The sequence below is a fragment of the Cavia porcellus genome, unplaced genomic scaffold (genome assembly GCF_034190915.1).
Source record: "Cavia porcellus strain 051 isolate PalLab524CR breed Dunkin Hartley unplaced genomic scaffold, mCavPor4.1 scaffold_21, whole genome shotgun sequence".
In the NCBI taxonomy this organism is placed as follows: Eukaryota; Metazoa; Chordata; class Mammalia; order Rodentia; family Caviidae; genus Cavia; species Cavia porcellus.
In genome coordinates, this window is record NW_026947504.1 from 57,464,381 (window position 1) to 57,487,801 (window position 23,421).

General features: G+C 36.3%; 1 protein-coding gene across 1 annotated transcript in view; it reads right to left on the reverse strand.

Moving 5' to 3' along the window:
* Vwa8 (von Willebrand factor A domain containing 8) overlaps positions 1-23,421 on the reverse strand; it is a 360,850-nt gene that overhangs the window by 168,304 nt on the left and 169,125 nt on the right. The window contains exon 21 of the mRNA XM_003477459.5: positions 17,143-17,219. Coding sequence (XP_003477507.2) covers positions 17,143-17,219 — 77 coding nt within the window. The remainder of the gene's footprint in view (positions 1-17,142; positions 17,220-23,421) is intronic.

Below are 23,421 nucleotides of genomic sequence, written 5' to 3' on the forward strand. Positions count from 1 at the left end.
GAAGGACAAAGAAGATGCACAAGAATTTCGAAGAGCTAATAAAAATTTCCTTTAACTTTAAAGCTCACTAAAGTAAAAATGCCTATAGGAATACTCCATTTGGTAATATGAGCCAAATATGAGAAAGGAGACAGAAGATGGTTCAAAGTAGGCACTGCACAGATGGCTCAATATTTGAAACAGAGGAGCGACTTTAAAATAGAGCTAAGTCATAATCTTTACCAATAAGATGTATGCAAAATATCAATGATTAAGAAGTAAATGCTGTTGAAAACTATTTTTCAAGACCATATAACATCATCAAAAACATAAATTTTCACAGATCCAGACTAGAGGGCCCACTCTATTTCTATCAAAGTATATTTAATCAACCCTAAATTTTAAATACTTTTAAAATTTTACTTAATAAACCTCTTTATGCTGATTTTAATGCTCCTATTCAAACTAGAGGTAAAATAAAGGTAAAAAGTACTAGTAATTATTAATAAAAAAGTGGCACTTAGACATAGGTGATGCAAGTAAGATTAAGAATTAACTGCTTACAAACATTTAGGCTCTCTGATGAACAGCATTATAGCACACGGCCTCCTACCGCCTCTTACAAAAGATAAGTTAATTCTGCCATATTTGGAAAAACATCTTTTCTGACCTTCAAATAAATATAGTCCTGTGATAAGCATGTTGCCGTCTAATACTAAGAAAAACTCAATTAAACTAAATACTTCTAGTTTGGTCAATCTTTTAATTTTTTAAAGTTCAAAATTATGCATTTCTACAGAGGGAATTACTACAGAATAAATATAATTGACAAAAAGTTGGGAGCATAAAAAGAAAGGAAGAGAAGGAGAATAAGTATTAGTATGAACAACAGTTTGAATGTTTTGAGTACTTTAGAGAAAGATAAGCAAAATGTTATTTCTGTCAAAGTAATTAAAAAGATTTCAATTCTTAAGACAGCTGTTTGGGAGGACACATAGTTTATTTTGAAATCAATCACTCAGCACCGATGCAGAAAATCCTAGTAAACCAAAAATGGAAGGAAGATATTAAGGGGTAACTGTGAAGGAATCTTCAGAGATGTAACACTTTGCAGTTCAGAGAAAGGTTCTTGCTGGGAACAGCTGGCAGACAACAGGATAGCAAAACAGTTACCTAATGATAGCTGAACATTTCAAAACATATTTACTTTTCAAATTCTGCTTACCTTCTGCTTAGTCCTACAATATTTACACTATTTAGAAAGAAATTCTTAGCTGGGCCTGGTGGCACACAACTGTAATCCCAGCACTCTGGGAGGCTCAACCTGGGCAACTTAGTGAGACTGTATCAAAATTTTTAAGAAGAGCTGGGGATATAGTTCAGTGTGAAGGTTCTAAGTTCAATTCCCCAGTACAGACATACAGGAAGGAAGGAAGGACAGAAGGAAGGACAGAAGGAAGGAAGGACGGACAAAAGAAAGAGGAAAGACATTCTTCCAACAAGGGCTTGACTATAAAGTCTTCTCACAAACTCTGAACAGAGTTGTACAGTCTTTAAAACTAAAAGCAAATCTAGTAAACTGGCATATAGAAAATTGGATCTTTGCTTTTATTTTAAGTGTTATCTAGATGTTTCCCCAAAGTCTCATGTGTCATAGTCGGGGCTTTGGTCGCTGAACTGAGGGTATGTGATGATGGGACTGATTCCCGGGACTGATTTGCGTTAGGGGTAAGGCTGCCCCACTCTGGGTGCGAGCGCTAACCTACCTAAGGTGAGCAGCCTGGAGAGGATATCAGGAAGAGAAAGAGGGCGCCTTGTCCCTTGTTTGTTTGCTCCCTGCTGCTTTCCTGCCTTCCTGACACTTTAAAAACTAGCTTTCAAGATTTATAAATTACAGGGACTCAAAATGACCTCAATTTTTGTAGGAACTTAATTTAATCTTTTCAGACAAAAACAGAAGACATTATTCAGGTCATTTATTAAAATAATGCATTTCTAATCAGTTTTTAAAAAGAAATGCAAGAAGAGAATGAAGGAAAAATGCAAATCTATGTACACAGAGGCATGGGGGGGGGTGAGGCTGATAAATGTTTTGTCCCTTAGATAAATTTTATAAAAATTAGTATATAAAAGTTTTTATTTTTAAAAGACTTTACCAATTGGGTAGCAACATAAATGTGATAAACAGTAAAAATCAGTAAACAAGTACATGCTCATATTTCAACATTGCCTAATCTTTCATTCAACTAATATTTGTTAAACATCTGGCAGTAGATGTTGGTTTAGATACTGGAAGAGTATTTGTGAACAAAACAGGTAGAAACTCCTTACTTTGGCGAGCTTAAATTCATATAATATTTAAAGGAACTTGCCTCACTGTACTAAAAATGTACCACCTTAGGTACAGTATGAATTGGATCTTACGTAAGTCTAAATATCAAAAGATATTTTACCACAGCAATTTAAAGAAATTAAAGTTAAAAAAGACTTTGATCACCAAGAACCAAACAATGGTAAGTAGCCAGCAGCTGCTTAAATTTACCAGATGAGGTACGTTCTTCCTAGATCTGCCTGGGCGTGTTTTTTTAGTCAGTATTCCAAAAGACATATTTTTATAACACATAATGCTTAAAAATTACTGTATGAGTTGTTTTTATAGAACATAGTATTATTTGATATACTCTAATCCATAAATTATTTTACCCTCATTTGTAGTTGTTTATCAGCTTGAAAAATTCTCAATCTTATGATTTTAAATTTATAGTCTTTGGCCACCTAGGTTAAACAGAAAATAGAAAGCAAATAAATGTCGTGTTTAGAAAACTCTTAAAGGAATTTTGTGCTTAAGTTTTTACAATTTACGATTTATTAAGTTTTTATGTCAAATTTTCTTAAAATGGACACTATTGGATCATAAGAAAAATAAAATGCATCCTTTTTAGCAGAAAAATTAGTCTACATCAACCTAAGTCTATCTCTCAGGGTTATTTTCATGGCTGAGGAGAAAGTACAGAGGATTTAGGGGGCTGTGGATCAAAATGGTCACCTAAGCACATTTCTTTGCCATCTTCTGTAACACCTTACAATCTGTTTTAGCTTTTCAAGTCTATTCATATACCTAGTTTGCTTCAACGCAAAATGTTTAAGCCATCAATAGGAAAACAGCAGTAAGAGCTGTGGTCCTGCGCCAGGGTCTTCTGGAAACAGGCTGAATGAGGACAGCTGACACTGCACAGCAAGCTCAGCATCCGGATACCGTTTCTGTCCTGGTACCTATCACATTATTCCTTGAACCCCAAATTTAATAAATGAGTGGCTATAAATGGAGGCCTTTTTCATTGCTTTATGAACTGTGTCAGGGTAATCACTGTGGACAGCTTCCAGAATGGTGCTGAAAAGATGCTATGTGCAGCATTTCCTGACTTCTGCTGGTAAGCATGTCAACAACTGCATTTTTAAAGATCATACAGCTTGGATCATCTTGAGACTGAAAACTCTCATCTTCTGGGCAATCTCTTTGAGTCTTTCAGGATGAAGATGAGGACGTGGTTCACTTGTACCGTACTCTTGTTTGGTTTAAGTATTACTGCTATTTATTTAAGATAAGTCAGAGCATCTTCAAAGCCACACACACACACACACACACACACACACACACACACACGTGTTTATTACATAGATGAAACAAATAAGCACTTTATAGAGGTTAAAAAAAATAACTTTCAAAGGGCACTATCCAGAGTAACTAAAATTCTAATGAGGCCTTCCTTCCCTGTCTAATCTATGTAAGACTGCTAACCCAGATCTGGTTTCCTTCCTTCCTTCCTTTATTCCCCTACCCAAGATTAATTGAAACAGATTTTTTGTGTGTGTGTAAGACAGGGTCTCATTACGTCATTCAAGGCAGTCTTGAACTCACTAAGTAGCCCAAGCTGGATTTGAACTCATGGGAACCCTCCTACCTTAGTCTGCTCTAAGTTTTTTGAGACAGGGTCTGTTAGTCCAGTCTGGCCTTGAACACACATTAATTCTTATGCCTCAGCCTCCCAAGTATTGGGATTACAGGTATGTACCACCACACCTGGAATGGTAGATATTTTAATTCTCTCTCTCTCTCTCTCTCTCTCTCTCTCTCTCTCTCTCTCTCCCCCTTCTCCCTCTGCGTCTGCCTCTCCTTCTCTTTCTCTCCCACCATCCCTCGCTCCCTTCCTCTCTCTTCCTAGCAACCAGACTAAAAACAGAAAGGCTATGTTCACTGATAAATCAGCTTTATTAAAGTAACCAGCATACGGCAGAAATTCAGTATTTTTGCAGAGATGTATGTATTTAATCTCCTTTGTTCATATTTTCTAAGACTACACTGAGTACTAGAAGTTTCTCAAGCACTTCTGGACAGTTGTTATGGCCAGTCTTTAAATGCTCAGCTCAAATTTTGTTTTTTTCTTAGAAGTACTCCCCACTTCTCACCTCTACCCTTATTACTGAACTAATGCCCTACACAGTCCTCTACTCTTAAGATAGTTTTTAGCTGTCTGTATGATTGTTCTCACAAGGAATAGCATCTATCATCTTTTTTTCATATATACCTAGTCCTATAGCTATGCATTGGACCTTGTAGGAATGTGATAAATGTTTGGCCAAAGAATGAGTAAATGTGTGAATACATTAAATAAATATTAATTATGTGCTTCTAATGTATGAAGGAGATTATTAGGCATAAAGGATTATATAGTGGCATCTTGGTTCACAAACTTAATTTCACAATTATGGTAGCAAATTGAATAAGAATTGAATCAAATTTCCCCATAAGCTCAACGGTGAACCTAACCACTGAATTTGATTCTGTTTTCATCCAATTCACTTGCAACTAGAATAGTGGGAAGAATTAAATTTGTGAACTGAGGCATCACTGTATATCAACAGTAACTCAGAGACCTTACTCTCTGGAAGTGCACATGACAGCGAGATAGATATAAAATAATTATAATTATAATTCATGTCAGAAGTGATAAGAACTATAATAGAATAGCAAATAGGTAGATACATCTTTGGCAAATGGGACACTAAAAGATGGAGAAGGGAAGGAAACCGATTTAAAAAGAAATAAAATGTGTCATATATGTGTGCCAACTACGCATGAAGGATGTATTCATGATGTACCATAAACATGCACTAACAAAATAATAAAAAAAAAAACTATAATCAAGCCTGAGCTCAGGGGGGACTCAGAAAATAAGGTGATTAAGTTTGACTGAAGAGGGCAGACTTTAAACTATCAGGGACGGGGAGAAGATGCCTCTAGACAGGGCAAGTGCTAAATGTGGAAAAGTCTCCCAACAGTTTTGTTGGGAGAGAAAAAGTAGGCAGGCTACATACCGTGGTCTGATTCTCCTTTCCCTGCTTTATTTTCCCCGAGACACCTATGACTGTCTGACATAGTAAACATTTTAATTATCTCATTCTCTCTCTTCTCCGACCATTAACTGGTAAAAACATGAAGGTTATACGAGTGCTTTTGTTCAGTCACAATTCACTCACACTTAAAAAAGTAAGCAGCATACAATAGATGTTCAATAACGGTTAATGAAATGGATTCATTTTAGGTACCTAATCAATCTTACTAAAAGTTAAGATTTAACAGCACGTAGGGTCTTAAATTTCATGCTAGAAAAAAATTCTCAGAATATGAAAATTTATGCAGATAGATAGTAGCTCAGTTGTTGCCTAAGATAGGGACTAGCAGATGACAGCTAGTGATTAGTGTTTTGTTTTGGGATAGCAAAAATTATACAAATTTGTGGTCATAGCTGTAGAATTTTGTCAATGTGCTAAAATATTCTGAATCTTATACTTTAAGTTTGCAATTATGTGGTATGCAAATTTTAATTCAATCAAGTTATTATTTAAAAAAATAAATTTCATGCTAGAGTCTGACTTGCATTTCATGGAAATTGTGAAGCCATTAGAGGATGATCTGTCCTCTTCAGCAGAGGACTTGCTAACTAGGCAAGACGTAATTTATACCTTTGTCTCATAAATGTTTATGGAATATGCTGGCCATACTCCAGACATCACATTGGAGGCAGGCAGCTGAAGACATATTCCTCCCCTTAAGGAAGGCTTACTGTCCAGTAGGGAAGACAGAGATCGGAACGTGTAATTCTGACAATCAGTGATTGGTACACTAGAAGAACCCGTTCTAGGTCACTGGCCTTAAACGCACCATCAATAAAAGTTCTTTTGGAAGAGACACATTCTAAAACATGCAAAAATAGATGCAAGCAATGAATTCAAACTGAAAAACAATATGTTAAAAATACTCCTAGTATTTATTTGTTAATAAAAACTGTATGTTCTCATTAAAAATTAAAGAAGATTATTTTGGGGAGAACAATGTGATTGATAGATTTTTATTATCGGTGTGATTTAAAGGCCTAGCCCTAAACCTAGTTTATTTCAATAGCCGAAAAAAAGCTCACAAAAACACCTCCGTAGCTCCAAAGGGAAGAAGTGGGACGCTGACTGCACTCCTTGCAGCTGAACATGCAGCTTTCACTCTCATTTCTCAAATGTAAAAAGTTTTCTTTGCTCCCTATTTAAAAAAACACTATGTGTTAATGGTGACACAAAGAAAGAAAACTTTGTGAAAGAGAATGAGAAGTTTAAAACATTTTTCCACAGGAAAAGATTGTGATTTGCATTTTCAAGAAAAAGGTGGGAACTTTCCAGGTAGACTTGATAGAGAATACCGGACTGTGAGAGCTGTACCTGGTACTTCGGGAGCCATGAATGTCCTTTAGTGATTGGCCAACCTCCTGTTCTAAACAGTCACCTGCCCAAGTTCTCACAGCCTTTCAGGGACTGGGATGTGAAGGCCTAGCTAATAATTCTAGTACAGAGCCTTCCTATCAATCCACATGATGAGTCTCTAAATAGACAAGCTTGCTGAAATGTCAGAACATCTTGCCATAGATTCTGCCATGATTTTGCAAATAGTCATTGCTGCCAAAACTTATCAGTGTTTGAATTCTATTCATTAGTTACTTGCCATTTACACCCTATCATATTGAAATTTTGGAAATTATTTTCATTTACATTTAGTATTCTATTTCATTTAGTAGTTAGTATTCTATTTGACTCTTTGCTAAATAATTTTTTACTGTATGTGTTCTTATCACTTAGAAAGCCTCCTGGTAGTAACGAGCTTTGTCTACACAGTTCATCCCTGTGTTCTCAAAGTCTACAATAGCTAGGGATGTTACAGGAGCTCAGTGCAGGGTTGTGGTAACACATGCTGCGGGCTCTTACTAAGATCTTTTTACCATTAAATATACCTGTCCTACAGCTACTACCACGCTGATTCCGAGAAGCTCACGGCTAAACTTTCCTCCAGAGAATTACCATCCACCAGTGGGAGCTACTTGCCCCCAAAATGCCCAGCAGGTATCAGGTACCCCTTTGCTTTCCATCCCAGGGGGCAGCCCTTAACCAGTCACTTACTAACATAGGAGCGAAAAACATTGTCCTTCTTGCTTCCATGTGGGATGCCAAGTAAAACCATCACACTACAGAGCTCCCTGTGAGTATGTTGAGGTGGGATTTCAGCCATAGCTACATCTTATGCCCAATGTCATCCTGATTTCTTCAGTTGCCTACAGGAAGGTCCCTGCAGGTGTCACCTGAAAGCGTGCTCTCTAAAATCACTTACTCAAATATTATCCTTCTGGCACTGCTTCAAGAAAACCTAACCTAAGGTATCTGTTGACTAGTTGATTGAATGAATGACCAAAGTTAAATGTAGAAACAATTTCTAGGATTATTTTTTTTTTTAGCAATGCTCTTAATTCACTTTGTACAAATCATTAAAGCTACATCTCAGGTAACAGAAATTTCTTAACTGAGATGTGAGCTGAGCAATCCCATGAACTTAACAATCTATCTGCTGGAGTGAAGCACCTCAGGCCTTCCCTTCTGTTCATTTTGTCATCGTCACCATCTGAAGAATGTGGCTACAGCGAGATCTGCCTTACTTATAAGGAATCATACTCAGAAGCTCAACAAAAACATTCGAAGTCTAAATAAGTAAACATTTGGGAGTTATTGGGTACTTGTTCAAGCTCCTTTTGTACTTTACATGCTGACCTCAGGAAAGCAGCAGGACTCTAGCTGGTGCCGGCTAGGAAGGTCCCACGAGAGAAGCAGGTTTAGGTTGCTAAAACATGATGTTAAGTGTGTTCAGATGATCTGAGACGGAAAACAATTCTAATATTGAGTTTACTGATTTTTTTATTAATTAAAAAAGCCATTTTTTTAGTACTGTAGATTGAATCCAGAGTATTTAGATGAGCTAAAGCCCCTGTCAATTTTCACTTTTTTTTTTGAGACAGCGTCTTACTAAGTCACTCAACTGATCAGGCTGAGCTCGAACATGCGATTCTCCTGTCTCACAGAGTGTTAGAATTACAGACGTATGCCACCATGCTTGGCTCCAGCACAAAATTTTTAATTCTACTTCTATTAGGATGTCATTGATTTCATAATAGGAATCATTGTAACACTATAATGAGGTACTTAATATCCTCATTTATGTAATAATTTTCTTAATAAACTTTGTTATATGCGTACAAAGAAAAGGATTGGAACTTATAAACCAGATATACAATAGTCATTGACTTGAAGACGTGGAGCTGAGATCAGAGTGAGTGACTAAATGTTGGTACGTAGAGTGCTTTATTTTTGTAAAAAGAGAATCGAATTTGGAAAATGTAACAGTTGTTAAGTACGGGTGATGAATTTGGGTCTGTATTATATATTTATATTGTAAATATATATGTATATATATTTACATTTACATTTTGTTGGGTTATTAAAGTTTTTCTCTACAAAAGCATAAAACACTTGAACAAAATTGTGCTCTAGTGGCAAAGCGTATAACAAAATAGAAAAGCATGCAATATATCACTGCCTTTCAAGATTCTTAGACTTGTGATTTAGAAAACAATAACGAAAGACAATCCCGTAGACTCCTCACTGTTTCCAGTCTTTTCTTCCAAAACAGCCCAGAGCATGGCCCTCGCTGTGTCTCCAGTGTCAGGATTCCGCCTGCGCTCTGACTCATCAGCCTCTGAAATCCCCAAACTATGAGCCAGAATCATGCAGCATTTGGGTAGCTGCACTGAAACAAAGGACAGGACACCACAGAAGTAGTGTCCACTGAGGAGGGACAACATGTAATTTGACTCAAGTTTTTGGATTTTTTTTTTAATCTCCTGACTGAACAGGAAGCAGCACCGTTACATTTGCTGATGACGTGCCTCAGAGAAGGGTCTGATTGAGACTCAATGTAAATTTAGTAATTTGGAAAAGTGGCCAAGAAAACAGAAGATGTAATTTAATAAGGACATTACTACTGACTAAAAATGGAAAAAATATGCAAAATGTGCAGCAAAAGATTTGAGGACAAGCTAAACAAGGATTAAGAACACAACGCTAGAATTTAATAAATCAAGCTATTATACATAGACTGAGGAATAGTAAGAATTGATTGACCAACAATCCTAATACATGGCTAATACTATAATGAGGTACTTAATATCCTCATTTATGTACTGTTTAGCTAAACAGTAAAGTCAAGTAGCGACATACAGTAGTAGACTACAGGGTTAAACCCAGTGTAAATGAAGCCAAATAAAGCCCACCCAAGTTGCTTAAATTCTCTGAGCATCAGGGGCCTCATCTGCAAAACAGAGATGGAAAGAGTATGGCTCTTGTAGACTTGCAGTAACAGTAATAACTTGCAATATGAAAACAGTTTAGAATAGTGCCTGCACATACCTTGCGAATGTTTATTAAAGAAACAAAAATAACAAAAGAATTTAAATGGATAAGATTGTCTACTGGAAAATAGCAAAAAACCAAAAACCAAAAAACACGTTATTATACATTTACAGATCCCCACGGAAAACTGTGAGGCAAGGACATAACTCACATTCTTAGTGAACTATTGTCCAAGGGCAGATAAACATTTCTAAAATAGCTTCTCTCCAATTCATGATGGGTGAGGCAGAAGAAGCCTCCATGCAGCAAGCTGCCATCTGAAGTGGCCCAGCTTTCCGTTGCTGTGATCAGAGCTAAGAATTTTGGGGTGGCTCAATCATCCTGTTTTCCATGGAAATTCTAAAGAATTTTGTCTTTTTAAATTTTCTACCAACATTTGTATCTGCCTGCTGCAAGGTGGTGAGCTTCAAATTTTTATGCTGTCATATTCAGCTTTCATCAGCCCAAGGAAAGCCTTGAATGTTGATTATGCTGGACTTTGTACATCATCATCCACTCCAGAAAAGGGGCAAACAGTAAAATTTTGGACATAATTTGCTATAATTTGTATTTCATTTGGTTTCACAAAGAAACAACTATGAAAATATGATAGAAGAAAAGCAAATGTTTTAATAATAATCATCCACAATGCAAGATTTTAACTACTTCAGATGGTTGGAACATTTACATAATATAGTCACAGATCTAATAAGTATGTAGACAAATGACCTTGCTCAACTCAGAAATAGATTCCAGTGCTCTAAATAAGGACAGCTGACTACAGGGGAGCTTTATTTGGAAGGTCTCAATGAAATTAGCACATACCAACTCATTTTAACAAACACTTAGTAGTACTTGTTATTCTGCATTAACCATGCAAAGGCTTCAGGTTGCTCACCTCATTTATAAGGGAATTACTCAACAAACCCCCTCCCCATAGTTATCAAGGATTCTAGAACCAATTATTTGTGCTGTTTCAGTATGTCCCTCCTCCCTGTTCTCATCACCAATGTTTCTTTTGTCCCAATAATTTTATCTGGATTCTTGAAGTATCTCTTAGTGTTTTAGCGATTCAAGTTCCATCTGACTTGAATCAACCAACAGCCGATGGCCAAAATAATCTTTATTCCTTTAGCTCCACACTGCACTCAGGTTCTCCACAATCTTGACAGGACCTATGAAGGCCCTATAAACCCACGTCTTCCTCTTGCATCTACACACAAACGCACCAAGCCAACCTGAGGTATCTTACTTTTTGGCTTTTTCACAGCCTATTTTCCATGACTGTGATGCCCTTATCTCCATTTTTTTAAATAGGAAACTACTTATCCCTTAGGACTCAGTTTAAATGCTGCTTTCTCCAGATACCTTCCACTGCATTCCAGCCACATAGGCAGAGGACTGAGTCTCTAGGCTCTTATGGCCCTCCCACATGCCTCTTTCACAGTTTGCAAACAATAACTATATTATAGTTATTGTTCTTTCACCACTCACAAGAAAGCAAGTACCTTTTGGTCAATCTGAATACCATTATCTACCTATCAGCAGTGCCTAAGATAGCCTCTGGCAAACAGGAAAAATTTACATATTATGTGAATGAATTAGTATCTAATGAATAAAGCAGGTTCCTTTTCCTCAAAAAGTTTCTTGTTTTGTTGGGGAGAAATGATTAGGAAAAGGAAAACAGACAGAAAAGAGATATTAGAAATTATTATGAACTAAGTATCCCTCACCAAAATGCTCGAGTTGAGAAGAGTTTTGGATTTTGGAGTTTTTTTGAATTTAGGAATGTTTGCATAGGCTTTACCAGCTGCATATCCCTAATTCAAAAATTCAAAATCTGAAGAGCTACAAAATCTGAAATTTTATGAGCATCATGTTAGAATTCAAAAAGTTCCAGATTTTAGAGCACTTTGAATTCTGGATTTTTGAATTAGGGGTGCTCTGTCTGTATAATGCAAATCAGATAAGAAAGTAAGGTATATGGTAAGAAAAATACTAGAACACCTAAATTGGTACCTAAAAGCACTATTTTTGGTCCATTATACACATTCCTTCAATTAATCTTCACAAACACTCTCTAAAAAATTATTTTAGTTTGATAGATAAGGAAATTAGAACTCAAGGTAACACAAAAGTTGGTAAACATGGATTTGATCTCTAAAACCAGTGTTCTGTTACAACTGTACAAATGTTGGAGACTCAGAGGAAGGAACAGTTATGCTCAGAATAGCATCAGGAAAGGTTCCACATAGAAGTTACAGTGAACCAAACTTTGAAGGATGGAGAGACAAATGGGGTACATTTTATAGACAAATCAGTAAAAACAAGCATGGATTCAAGTTCAGATCTTGTGAGTAGGACACAATGGTTCAGTATGGAATTGGGTACTTTCAAGGAAAATCCTAGTAGAAAAAGTTGGGGCTGCAAGGGGAGAACTGGGAACTCTACTGTTCCAGGGCATATCTCTATTAGAAAGAGTCAAGAGCACAGATCATGTTAATGCTTGCACCTCTGCTGGCATCTTCATATCTGAAGAAAATGAATTTTAAAAATCTGGTGACGCAATTTCATAAGATAATTCTATTTTAATATTGATGTATACTTCTATCCAAGGAAGAGTTACAGCTATAAAAGTTAAATATTTGAGCACCCTTTTCTGTCAAAGAAACATAACATTGTAGAAAAAGAAGTAAATATGTGAGATATATGGTTTCTTCTGTTTAGAATGAATGCCATAAAAATAATGACAATCATTAATCTTTTAAATTGCTTAAATCATACTCCTAAGACGTATTTTTTATTTTAACACATAAAAAATTCTCAGCTTGTTCACTTTATGAAATCTTTATCAAAACATAGATGACCTTACTTAAGGTTATATACTTTATTTGTAGGTATTTGTTGACAGTTTTACTTATCAAGATTATATTTTTGAATGGATACTATAACTAATCTTGTTCAAATAACATTCATAAACTAAATAGACAGTGACTAATTATTTAGATTGTAACATCACAAATCCACTAAAGAGAATCTAAAATAAACAAAGTAAAGGCCTTAATAGATCAGAGAACTCCTTAACATTTTGTTTTAACTGCTATTTTAGGTTTTTTAAACATTTTCTCTGAAAGCAATTTTAAGGCCTTAAATTTTGTGAACTTAGTTCTAAAGCTGTAAATAATAAAGAAAAATTCCCAAATTGAAATTACTGGGAATGTCAGTCTACTCATTAATAATTAAAATATCTTAAATTGATTACTTACTCTACATAAAAATTAAATATTTAATACTTTTGGATAAAGATATTTCAGAGTCCTATTAAAATGAATAGATATAATTTTATTTATAATACTGTCATCAATAAAAAGCAACAAGAGAAAAGCCAGCATCTCCCAAGAATCCTCATGCTAGGACTTGGGGGAATCAACCAAAGAAGCAACAATCCAGCCTTTCTGGTAAGCGCGCAAGTCTACAGGTGCAAATCAACACACAGACACACACAGACACACACACACAGACACACACACACACACACAGACACACACACACACATACACACACACACGCGCGCGCGCACCCCTCCCCTTGAAGTCCAAAACTGTTTTGACTGCTTGACTTTGTTCTGATTATTTGTTTTGCTTTATTCAGTATTCTGCTTTGATTAGTTTTATTGTGCTTTGTTTTGGGTTTGATTTTGCTATACCTGAAGGAAATGGCCAACTATTGTGAAGATAACAAGATATATTATTGTAGCTATTATTATTTTCCCCGTACCCTGCTCTGAAGTTCTGTACCAATTTTGTTGTATTGTCTTGATTGGCTTTGTCCTGTCTTGCTTTGTTGTATTTTACTATCTTAAAAATAAAAATAAATAAATAAACAATATAGCAACAAGGCTGTAAATTATAAATATCTGACTTTAATACTTCTATTATATTTTGAATTTAGAAAAATCTTCATAGATAAAACTGTATGTGTTTATCTAGCCAATGCTAAAATTGCCACAGAATATAAATTACCAGCATGTAACTCTCTACTGTTTTATAAACCATTTGCTATTTTAGGACAAAAGGTAGCATTAAGGACATCTCAGGTGAAGTAAGGCTGGCTAAGTCTAATTCTCTAAACTTTTAAAAGCAGCTTAAATATCATCTTGTTCTTGATTGGTCAAAGATGTTCAAATATAGAGCAAAAAGATATTATAAGTGGCACATTTGGTCTTTTCTTTTTTGTTGGAAGTGAAAAAACTAATACCCAAAGAAAGACTGAAAAGAGACAGTGTCAGAAGGGTGTGGTGGCACAGTCCCACAATTCTAGCCTCTGGGGGCTAAGGCAGGAGTACGGAAAGCTCAAGGGAGAAGTCGATAATTTAGTGAGAACTTGTGTCAAAAAAGAAGGATACTGATACAGCTCAGTGGTCAAGTACTTGTCAAGTGCAAAGTTCAATTCCTAGTATTAAAAAACTAAAATAGAATAAATGAAAAAGACACCTTCAAATACATACATTATAAACTAAGGGTTAAAAATTAGCGATTTAGGCATTCATACCTGAATGTGTAAAAAAAGAACAGCACATAAATAAATACATAAGTAAATAAATGGAAGTGGAAAATAAAGACAAAATCAGGAATTACTGAAATAGGAAAAAACTTAACAAGAGAGGTTCAACAATGTCAAAAGATGATTCTTTGAACAGCCAATAATATTAATAACACCCTAATAAAACTGACCCAGGAGATAGATAATCAATACAGGAGTAAAAGTGGGGATGGATAACCATGCATAATGGTACACATCTACAATCCCAGCACTCTGGAAGGCCGGGGCAGGAAAACGCCAAGCTCCAGCAAGATGGGGCGACTTGGTGCCTTAGTGAGATCCTGTCTCAAAATAAAAACACAAAGATCTATGATGTTGCTCATATGAAGGTCCTGGGTTGAATCCCTAGTGCCACAAAAAGGACAATCATCACTTTGCTCTGGAGTTAAAATCCACTTTTTTTTTTTTTTTGAGACAAAGTTTTGCCATGCAATTCGGATTGGTCTTAAACTCACCAAGTACCCCCGGCTGGCATTGAATTTACAGTAATCCTTCTGCCTCAACCTCCTGAGCGCTAGGATTACAGTCATGGGCCACACAAACCTACTTTGTTATGACATATTATCCTTTTTTTATATACTGCTGGATTTGTTAATTTTATCTTTGTCCCTGAAAAATACTGAATTGTAATTTTTTTATTATGCAGTTATGTTGAAAAATACTTTCCTATTTCTTGTCTTTTAGTGCCTATTTTTGCTCAGATAAAGATTACTTTTTGCTGAATACACTATTTAATACTAAATTTTTATTTACCATTTAGTACTTTAAAAGCAATTGTTTCATTGGATTATGTTTCATAATAAATTCTAAATTTTCATAAGAAGTAATTTTTTCAGTGTTCCTCTATATGCAGCCTTTTTTTTCTTCTCTGTCTGCCTTGTTAATTCTGGTTGTTTTAAAGATTTTCTGTTTGCTTTCAGCAATTTGATTATGATGTGCCAGTTATGGCTCTCTGTTTATCTTGCTTTAGGTTCACTGAGTTTCCCAGATTGGTGACTTAATATTGTTTGATCAAATTTAGGAACATTCCTATTATATTTCTTTCTTTCTTTTTTGGTACAGGACATGGAACTCACGACCTCACACTTGCCAGGGCAGGTGTTTATGCCACTAAGCTCAACTCCTGGTCCCCCATTATATTTCTTTAAATATGTTTCTCTCTCTCTCTCTCTCTCTCTCTCTCTCTCTCTCTCTCTCTCTCAGATTCCAGTTGTCCCTATATGAAGCTACTTTGCTTTCGGTTGTCATTTCTGTACTGAGAGTTCCTAATTATTCCCTCATGTTCATTTTCCCCTCTTAAATTCTTGAATACGTTAATGCAAAGTGTTCTAGTCTTTGCCTGCTAATTCCATCATTTTCACCTTTGAGTCTATTTCTACTGATCACTTTCCAGGTTTTCATATATCTAGTAATTTTCTGTTGAAGGCTTGCCATTACTTAAGGCATGCTGCTGACTGCTGGAATTCTTCAATCTTCCTAACTTGAGTGCTGAGTTTTGTTCAGGTAAGCATTTGATTTACATTTGAATCACATTGATCTTTTCAACATATTCCTCCCTGCCTCCCCGAAAATTCACTGCTTTAATTTTTAAAGTCATTTTGCATGAGAAAGAATCTCTAAAATAATGTAAACAACAAACATCATTGTTTATTCAAGGCTTATTGTTAAACTTTTTAAGGGTGCATAAGAAGTAGTCTGTACTATATGGATACATCACTCTCACAAAGCATAAAGTTTATAGGGTTATCATCTGAATACTAGCTGTGTTTAATGAAGGTTCTTAACCATGTAGGAGTCCTAGTAGTTTTTCAGAGATCCTTGATGGCTTTCCTTTTCTAGTGTTTGGAATTTTGTCCAGTTTAAAAGATCTTTACTCGGGAAGACTAGTCCGATATTAGTACTGTTACAGCCAGTGGTATAAATCCTAACAAGAAATTTTCAACCATATCTCAACTAACTGCCCCCTGTGCTTCTACAATTTTCTCTCAAAAACTCACATTTAACAAAACCCAAACCAGAAGCTAATTGTTACAATTGAATCTAATGTTCTTTCTCCTGCACAGTATTTTTTTTTAACTCTAAGGATAAAACAACAGTAAGTTGTTTTAAATTGCTTAACGCTTGATATACTGCTTAACAGCCTGCTGTCTATCTCGTGCTGCCCCTAGTGGATGTGTCGCCTAGATTTCATTTCTTAAAATATGTAACAGGTTCACTGATAAAACTAAAAACAGTTTATTTTGAGAAAATTTATATGCTTAAAAGCTCTTCGTGAGCCACCATTCCTACCCTACAGAAGTAAATAATCTACAAAGTGTTTCAAGGAAAGCAAAAAGACAGTAATAGCACAATTTTCCGTGCTCCTTATCTGATACCTGAGATCTACACAGTTGTTTCTCCCTGTGAGCTATTTTAGCTTCTTGTTAGGAGAACAGGCTTAAGCGCTACATATTTTTCTTCTAATTTAAGTGCCTCAATGTTGATGAGATCTGCTTCTAGAATATAATGTTCATCACTCTCTGTCCACAAAGTATCTATTAATTCATGTTTATAAAGTGTTACTCACTTTAAAAATAAATTTTGCATGGTTTTATTACCTTCTAAGGAGAAGGGAGATAAGAGCAGTTGGAACAGGAATGAAACTGGTTTTAAAAAGGAGGCTTTGAGAAAGTGTATTTAGATGGTATTAGAGGAAAGACGAATAATTAAATCAATGTTAAAAGCAAATGGGTCTAATACGCTTACCTGTGCAGCTGAATATATTCTCGGGGTCTGTTGAGCAAGTGAAGGAATCTGTCAACAATCTTGTTTTTTCCTACACCCTGTAATTAGAGACAGCATTAAACAAACAAAAGAACCCAACTTTTGTTTGGAGATAAGTTTCTACCAAATCTGAAGAAACTTTTACTGCAATTACTTTCTTGCAGTGGTACAACTTTAGCTTAACATTAATAAAAACCAAACTAGTAAGCATATACAACACATCTCCTATGACATTTCTGTTTTTTAACTTTTAAAAAAAGTTTCGGTTTTTTAATCGCTTCTAAACATATTAATTGTAAGTTATTCTCCTTTAGATGGCAATCCATAAGTCAGCTTCTTACATCTTAATTCTTTGGTTTTATAATTTTGCACTGAAATCTAGATATTATAGCAGAATATTAACTATTTCAGATTTGAAAAATAGCATCAAAAGTGATCAAGTAAATATAAAATATGGTTTTTCTCATCAGTTCTTTGAATGGTTTTCAGCTATAAGTAGATAAATACAGTACTGTGCTTTTTCTGCTTAATCAAACATTCATTCCTTATCCTTTTATCCTACTTTCTAGGCCTTTTAAACCCTAGAAACATGAAATTGTAACAAGTTATATTAAAAACTCAACTATATTTGTTCTTAGAAATACCCTCATTTCAACTTACTGATGTAGAAGTTGCTGTGCATTTTTGGTAAAAGTCTGTTAAAAATGGTATATATTTCCATGCTATTTCTCTTTTTTAAAATTTTTCACTTAGCAGTAGGACACAAATGATAGGGTGAAAATTTGTAACAATTAGGTTGTGTGGGAAGATTAAAAGTGGTTAAAAGGCTGAATCCTATGTCATACCGGGGATAGGAAAAATAATTTAAATTCTTATCTTGTTCCAGGCTCTATGTTAAGTATTTTCATTCAATCACCATAGTCAGATAGTTCCATGAGATACAAATTAGGATTATCCCAGCTTCTCAAATAAAGAAACTAAGGCTCAGAGAAATAAGCCGTCTGTGCACAATCACATAGCTAATCACAGTGCAGCCAGGACTCAAATCCAGGTATGTACAATTTGGATGTTCATGCTTTCAGTCTCTATATTATGGATTATGTCTTTCAGTTTGAAATGTATTTAGGCAATCTGGGCCTTAAATTCTCTTCCTCACTTCTAGGAACCATCCTTCAGAAATAACTAGGCAGATCAGTGCAAAGTATGGTACTATTAGAAATAGCAGAAGCCCAACAGAGAAACAGGTGTCATTATTGGTTTCTTTACTACACAGTCAATTATCTTATAAAGTATTTTAAGGCACCAAAGATGGAAATTTAAATCAATCAAATAAGTATTGATTGGGTGGTATGGAATTCAGAAATCTCTGGTTATTACTATATTCCCAGAGTTCAGCATAGTGCCTGACACAAATAATGTATTCAATAAATATGCTTCAAGTGAATGAATAAGTACAGGAAATTTGGAAAGTATTAGAAAAGGGATGCAAAAAAGGGGTGACCATGTTAGTAGAAATACTGAATAATGGTCTCTGCTGTTATGGCTTTGTAATAGCTGGACACATTTTGCGAATGATTCAATTTATTTCATCTACAAAAGATTCGAGGTTATCAGAGCTGCTTGCAAAACTGACAAGCTCACCAACAAAAATAATGGGTCATTTCCTCTTTAGAAATCTTTTCCATATCTAACTGGATTTCATCCAAAATAATCTCAAGCCCCACACGGAAGCATAGAGAAGGAAAATCACACTTTGACATTTACAGGTCAATAACAACAGCTAAGCAAGCTTTAAATGGTACCCTGCAATAAGGTTTTAAATAGATAAAATGAGTAAAGTGCCTGTGTTAATTTTTCAGCTCTGTTAAATTCCACCATTTTAGAGAAAAGCAAACAAGGTAAGTGTATCATGTCAGAAACAGGAAGGAGTTCCTGAAAACAATGAGTCATAAAAAGCTACGAATCGACTGGGGAGTTTTCCCTCTTTCCACCTCCAAAGTTGTGGGATCAGCCACACATTTTCAAATTCCTCTTGAGCAATGCACCGTTTCAGAACTCCTAGCTCCCTAGGTGTAGGGTAAGGCCCTAGCTGCCACTAAAGAGCTCTTACTGCCTCTTTAAATGTTAGGGTTTCTAGAATTCCAAACTCAGCTGTTTTAGTGCTCTAGGCACTCTCTCTGGGGAGTCTCACCCACTCCCATGACCTAAGTCATCACATATGGCTCATACTTCTTTCGTAAGTTCCACATGAGATCCCCTATTGTTGTCAATTGAACTTTTGTACCAGATGTTCATACCCAACTCATTAGGCTCCCATCCAACCCTATTTGTTTCTTTTTAAAATCCAAATATAACAGTATGGCCATGTATCATGCTGCTGAATGATTCTTACAATAATTTTTATACTTTATTAATACTTTCCCACCTCCCCCGATTCTGCAATTTCATTTAATATCATTAGGATCTTTGTTGCCTCTATAAAAGTTTAATATTTTTCTTTCTACTCACTCCTTCCCCTTCTTTTCCTTTGTGTTCCTTCTCTTCTTCTTTCTCTTCCTCCCTTCCTTCTTGACTAATTCATCAATTACCTGAGCATCAAATGTTACAGTGCTGGAATAGTACAGCTAGACACATGGTAAATGAAAGAGCTGCAGCCCCTGGCCATGCTCACAGCTGACCATCTAGTAGGAAACACCAGCAATAAGACACCCACGGTGAGAGCCATCATGTGAGTAACCAAAATGCTTACAGATTTCAGTTGGAGGAGGCCCGCCAGAGTGGTACTTAAATTGAGATATCTAGGACTTCGATACAGCGAAGGAGGGCAGAGGCAAGTGCTCCAGGAAAGAGAACAGTGTGTGGAAAGAGGCGGGAAACAGTCATCTGGAGAACCGGAAGGTTCTGTAAGTGGACAAAGTACGAGCAGGAGTAAGGAAGAAACAAGGCATAAGGCTAGAAAGATAGGAAGGTGTAGCTCTTGCAGAGCCTTGAAAGTCGAGTTTGTACTGCTTCCTAAAAGCACAGAGAAGCCAAGGAATTAGAGTAGTAACATGATCATATTTTCAGTTTTGGTAAAACACCATGTTGGAATGGCCTGGCAGAAAGAAAACAAGTGATAGCAAAGAAAAACACTTTGTAAACTTTAAAACTCAAACTGTAGCCAGGAATAGTGGACCGTAACTGTAATTCCAGTACTGTGGATGGCTAAGGTGGAAGGTTGCAAGTGAGAGCTCTGCCTGGAGAAGTCAGTGACTTTGTTGAGATCCTGCCTCAAAAGTAAGTAACTGAAGAATAAATAAATAAATACCTAGGGCCGGAGAATGTAGCTCAGTGTAAAAGCCCTGGGTTCATCCCTAGTACTACTGAAAAACAAAACAAAACAAAAAACAGTCTAGCAAGAAATGGTAATGGCCTAATCCAATGGTAGAGAAAAATGGACAGCTCTCAGGGATATTTAGGAAAAAGAACTAAGACTCAGTGATGGATTAGATGGAGAACAAGAAGATGAAGAAATTAGTTTCTGTTTTGGGCCACAGGATGGTAGATGATGCCATTTACTGAGAATAAATCAGGGGAGGAGAAATAAATTAGCTGGAAGGTTGGGGGAAGCATAGTCTAAAAAGGAGAATTTATTTTGGACATGTTTACTTTTCAGTGCCTGCTTACCATAGCTACCTCTTCCTCTCCAGCTCACTATCTCATCGCCTGACTAGCTCATCCTGCTCCTGGTCTCCTAGAAAGGTCTGATCTGAATTCCCACCGATAGCCTCACAAAGGAGCAGTTAGTTTGTTAGTTGTTTAGTTACTTTTTCTAAATCACAGATCTCATCAGGTCACTTCCTACTTCATTTTAAGAAGCTCTGATAGTTCCTTCAAGGAAATGCTGCAAGAATAATTTAGGAAGGAATTTCTGTAAATATCCTGGACAAAATGAAACAGTTATAGCAATTTGTTCCTTCCAATCATAGCTTTTGCCTAGAACAGAAAATCCTCGGGATTACTGTAATTGAATAAATACATAAATAATGTCTTATTTTTCCATAAAAATTATACATACTCATTTTTCTCCCTGGGAAATTTAGAAAACAAAACATCATTCAATGTACAACTGCTAAGAAACCATCTGCTAATATTTTTTTGTTCCTATGCATACTTTCCTTTATTATTTATTTAGTTTGTATTCTTTAATAAAAATTAACATGAAATACATTTTACATCATTATTAAATCTACTAAGGCTAAGTTTTACCGAGTGAAATTTTTAAAAGGAGACAAAGGGATTCTAAAAAACACCATTATGTTGTATGGATGGATCTTATTTTTACTCACTACTGTTTTTCCCATTGAATTCTTCATGAAAATACTTTGGAAAGAGGAATTTACATACAAGCAGAAGTCATAATGCCCTTTTGGAAATACATTGCACAGACAGGAATCAAACTGCGGGCAGGAAGTAAGCAGGCTTCCAGCGTCTGTTGGAGAAAAGCTCCAGGACCGTGAACTTAAGAAGCCCAAAGGATTCTGAGACTCTTAGAGCTTTCTCAGATTTGTTGCTTGAATTATCCTTTCTCCTCAGAGAGGTCAGCTGTAAAATTGTTTACAAGAAAGAGCTGGTTTGTTTGTCTTCCTGGTCAAGAAGAAATACAGAATTTAAGAATCACTGTCTGTATTTTGTGAAGAGGGAGGATGAGAAAGGAATAGGGTAGGAGGAAGGGCTAAAGAGGAATAAAAAGCAAGCAAAGGAAAATCAACCTAGGAAAGTGACCTGAGCTAAGAGCGACTCAAATGGACAAGGACGGGGGACAGTAAGAAAGCTGGGCGCTTGCTCTGCCAGCCTTCCACAAGGCTCGCTCACACCGACCCCATCAGCCTACTGATTCTTGCACAATTTCTTGCACACTTCCAAATCTCTGCTCATGACATTTCTCTTGCCTAGAATAGCCGGTCTGGGCTTGTATCTAGATGTTCCCTCAAGGCCCTCATGGGGTCATAGGCTTTGGGGAGCAGCAGGATCATGGGTGTGTGATACTGGATTAGTTCACTGACTGTTTAGCATAGTTCTGCTGTGGATGATGGATTTACTGAAGAGGAAAGACAGCCTCTGGGTGTAGGTGGCACCACCCAATAAGCTTGTATCCTGGTTACAGAAAAGGGGGTGGGTTCGGGCCACCTGCTTGAACTGTTTCTGCCCTGCCAGGCTGTGCTTCCTGGTACCAGCTGACTATGGACTGAAACCCCTATGAACTATGAGCTAAAGTAAACCTTTCATCCATTCACTTGTGGGTACTTTGTCCCAGGACTAAGAAGCCCATCCTCCCCAGTCCATCTGTCATCTTCCACTCATCGCTTTAGCTGTTTAAGATGACTTCACTTCCTGGTAGAGTTACCTGACTGTTCAATCATTCTTCTCCTTTGGGTCAGTGGCCTCTGCAATTGGTCTGCCCTTTGAGGATGAGATCACCGTGTTCTTTTATGTCTCTTTCACCAGTAACTCACATATAACCTGCAGATAATAACCACTAACATTTGAGGATAAGTGAGGAAAAGCAAAAGGAAATCATGTGATTTCTCTTGTTAAAGTGCGTAGAAATCTCTTCACAGAATGTTCCGCTCCCTTTGTACAGAGGAGGACAAGAAGAACATTTATGGAGCCCTCTGAGGTGTGCATAGAAATGTTTTGGAGTATATTTCCACTTGAATCCTCACATCTGCCATATGAGTGTGAGCTAATAATGTGTACCAGTTGGGAGAGAAGCAAATTTAAATTATACAAAGTGAATATTATTGCACACAGGGAATTCTGAACACAAATTCATTCTGACTCAATGAATTAGGCTATATTTTATATTTCAACATCCAAAACAGGTTAGGAAGTAGCCTCCCTAAACTGACACATAACAGTTTAAGTCACAGAGTTAAAGATCTGTCAATCCAAGATTATAAAATCACTTTCAGTAAGTATTTAGGAACTTCTGTGAAGAATTTAAAGGTTCAGGAAAAGAACACTGAGGTTGTTAATCTAGGTCTTTTCTTCAAGAGTGATTGGACCAAAATGTATAATGGATGTTATGAAACAGGAAGAAATTGTCAAAAAAGAAGGGGAACTAGAGAGGGATGAGGAGGAAAGGAAGGAAGGGAAAAGAAGACAGGAGCATAAAAGGATAAAATGAAAACAGAGCTTTGTAAATAAGGAAAGGAAGAAGGGTACAGGCGGGAGGGGATTAAAACAAAAAGAGGAACCAGGATATATCACACAGAGGCA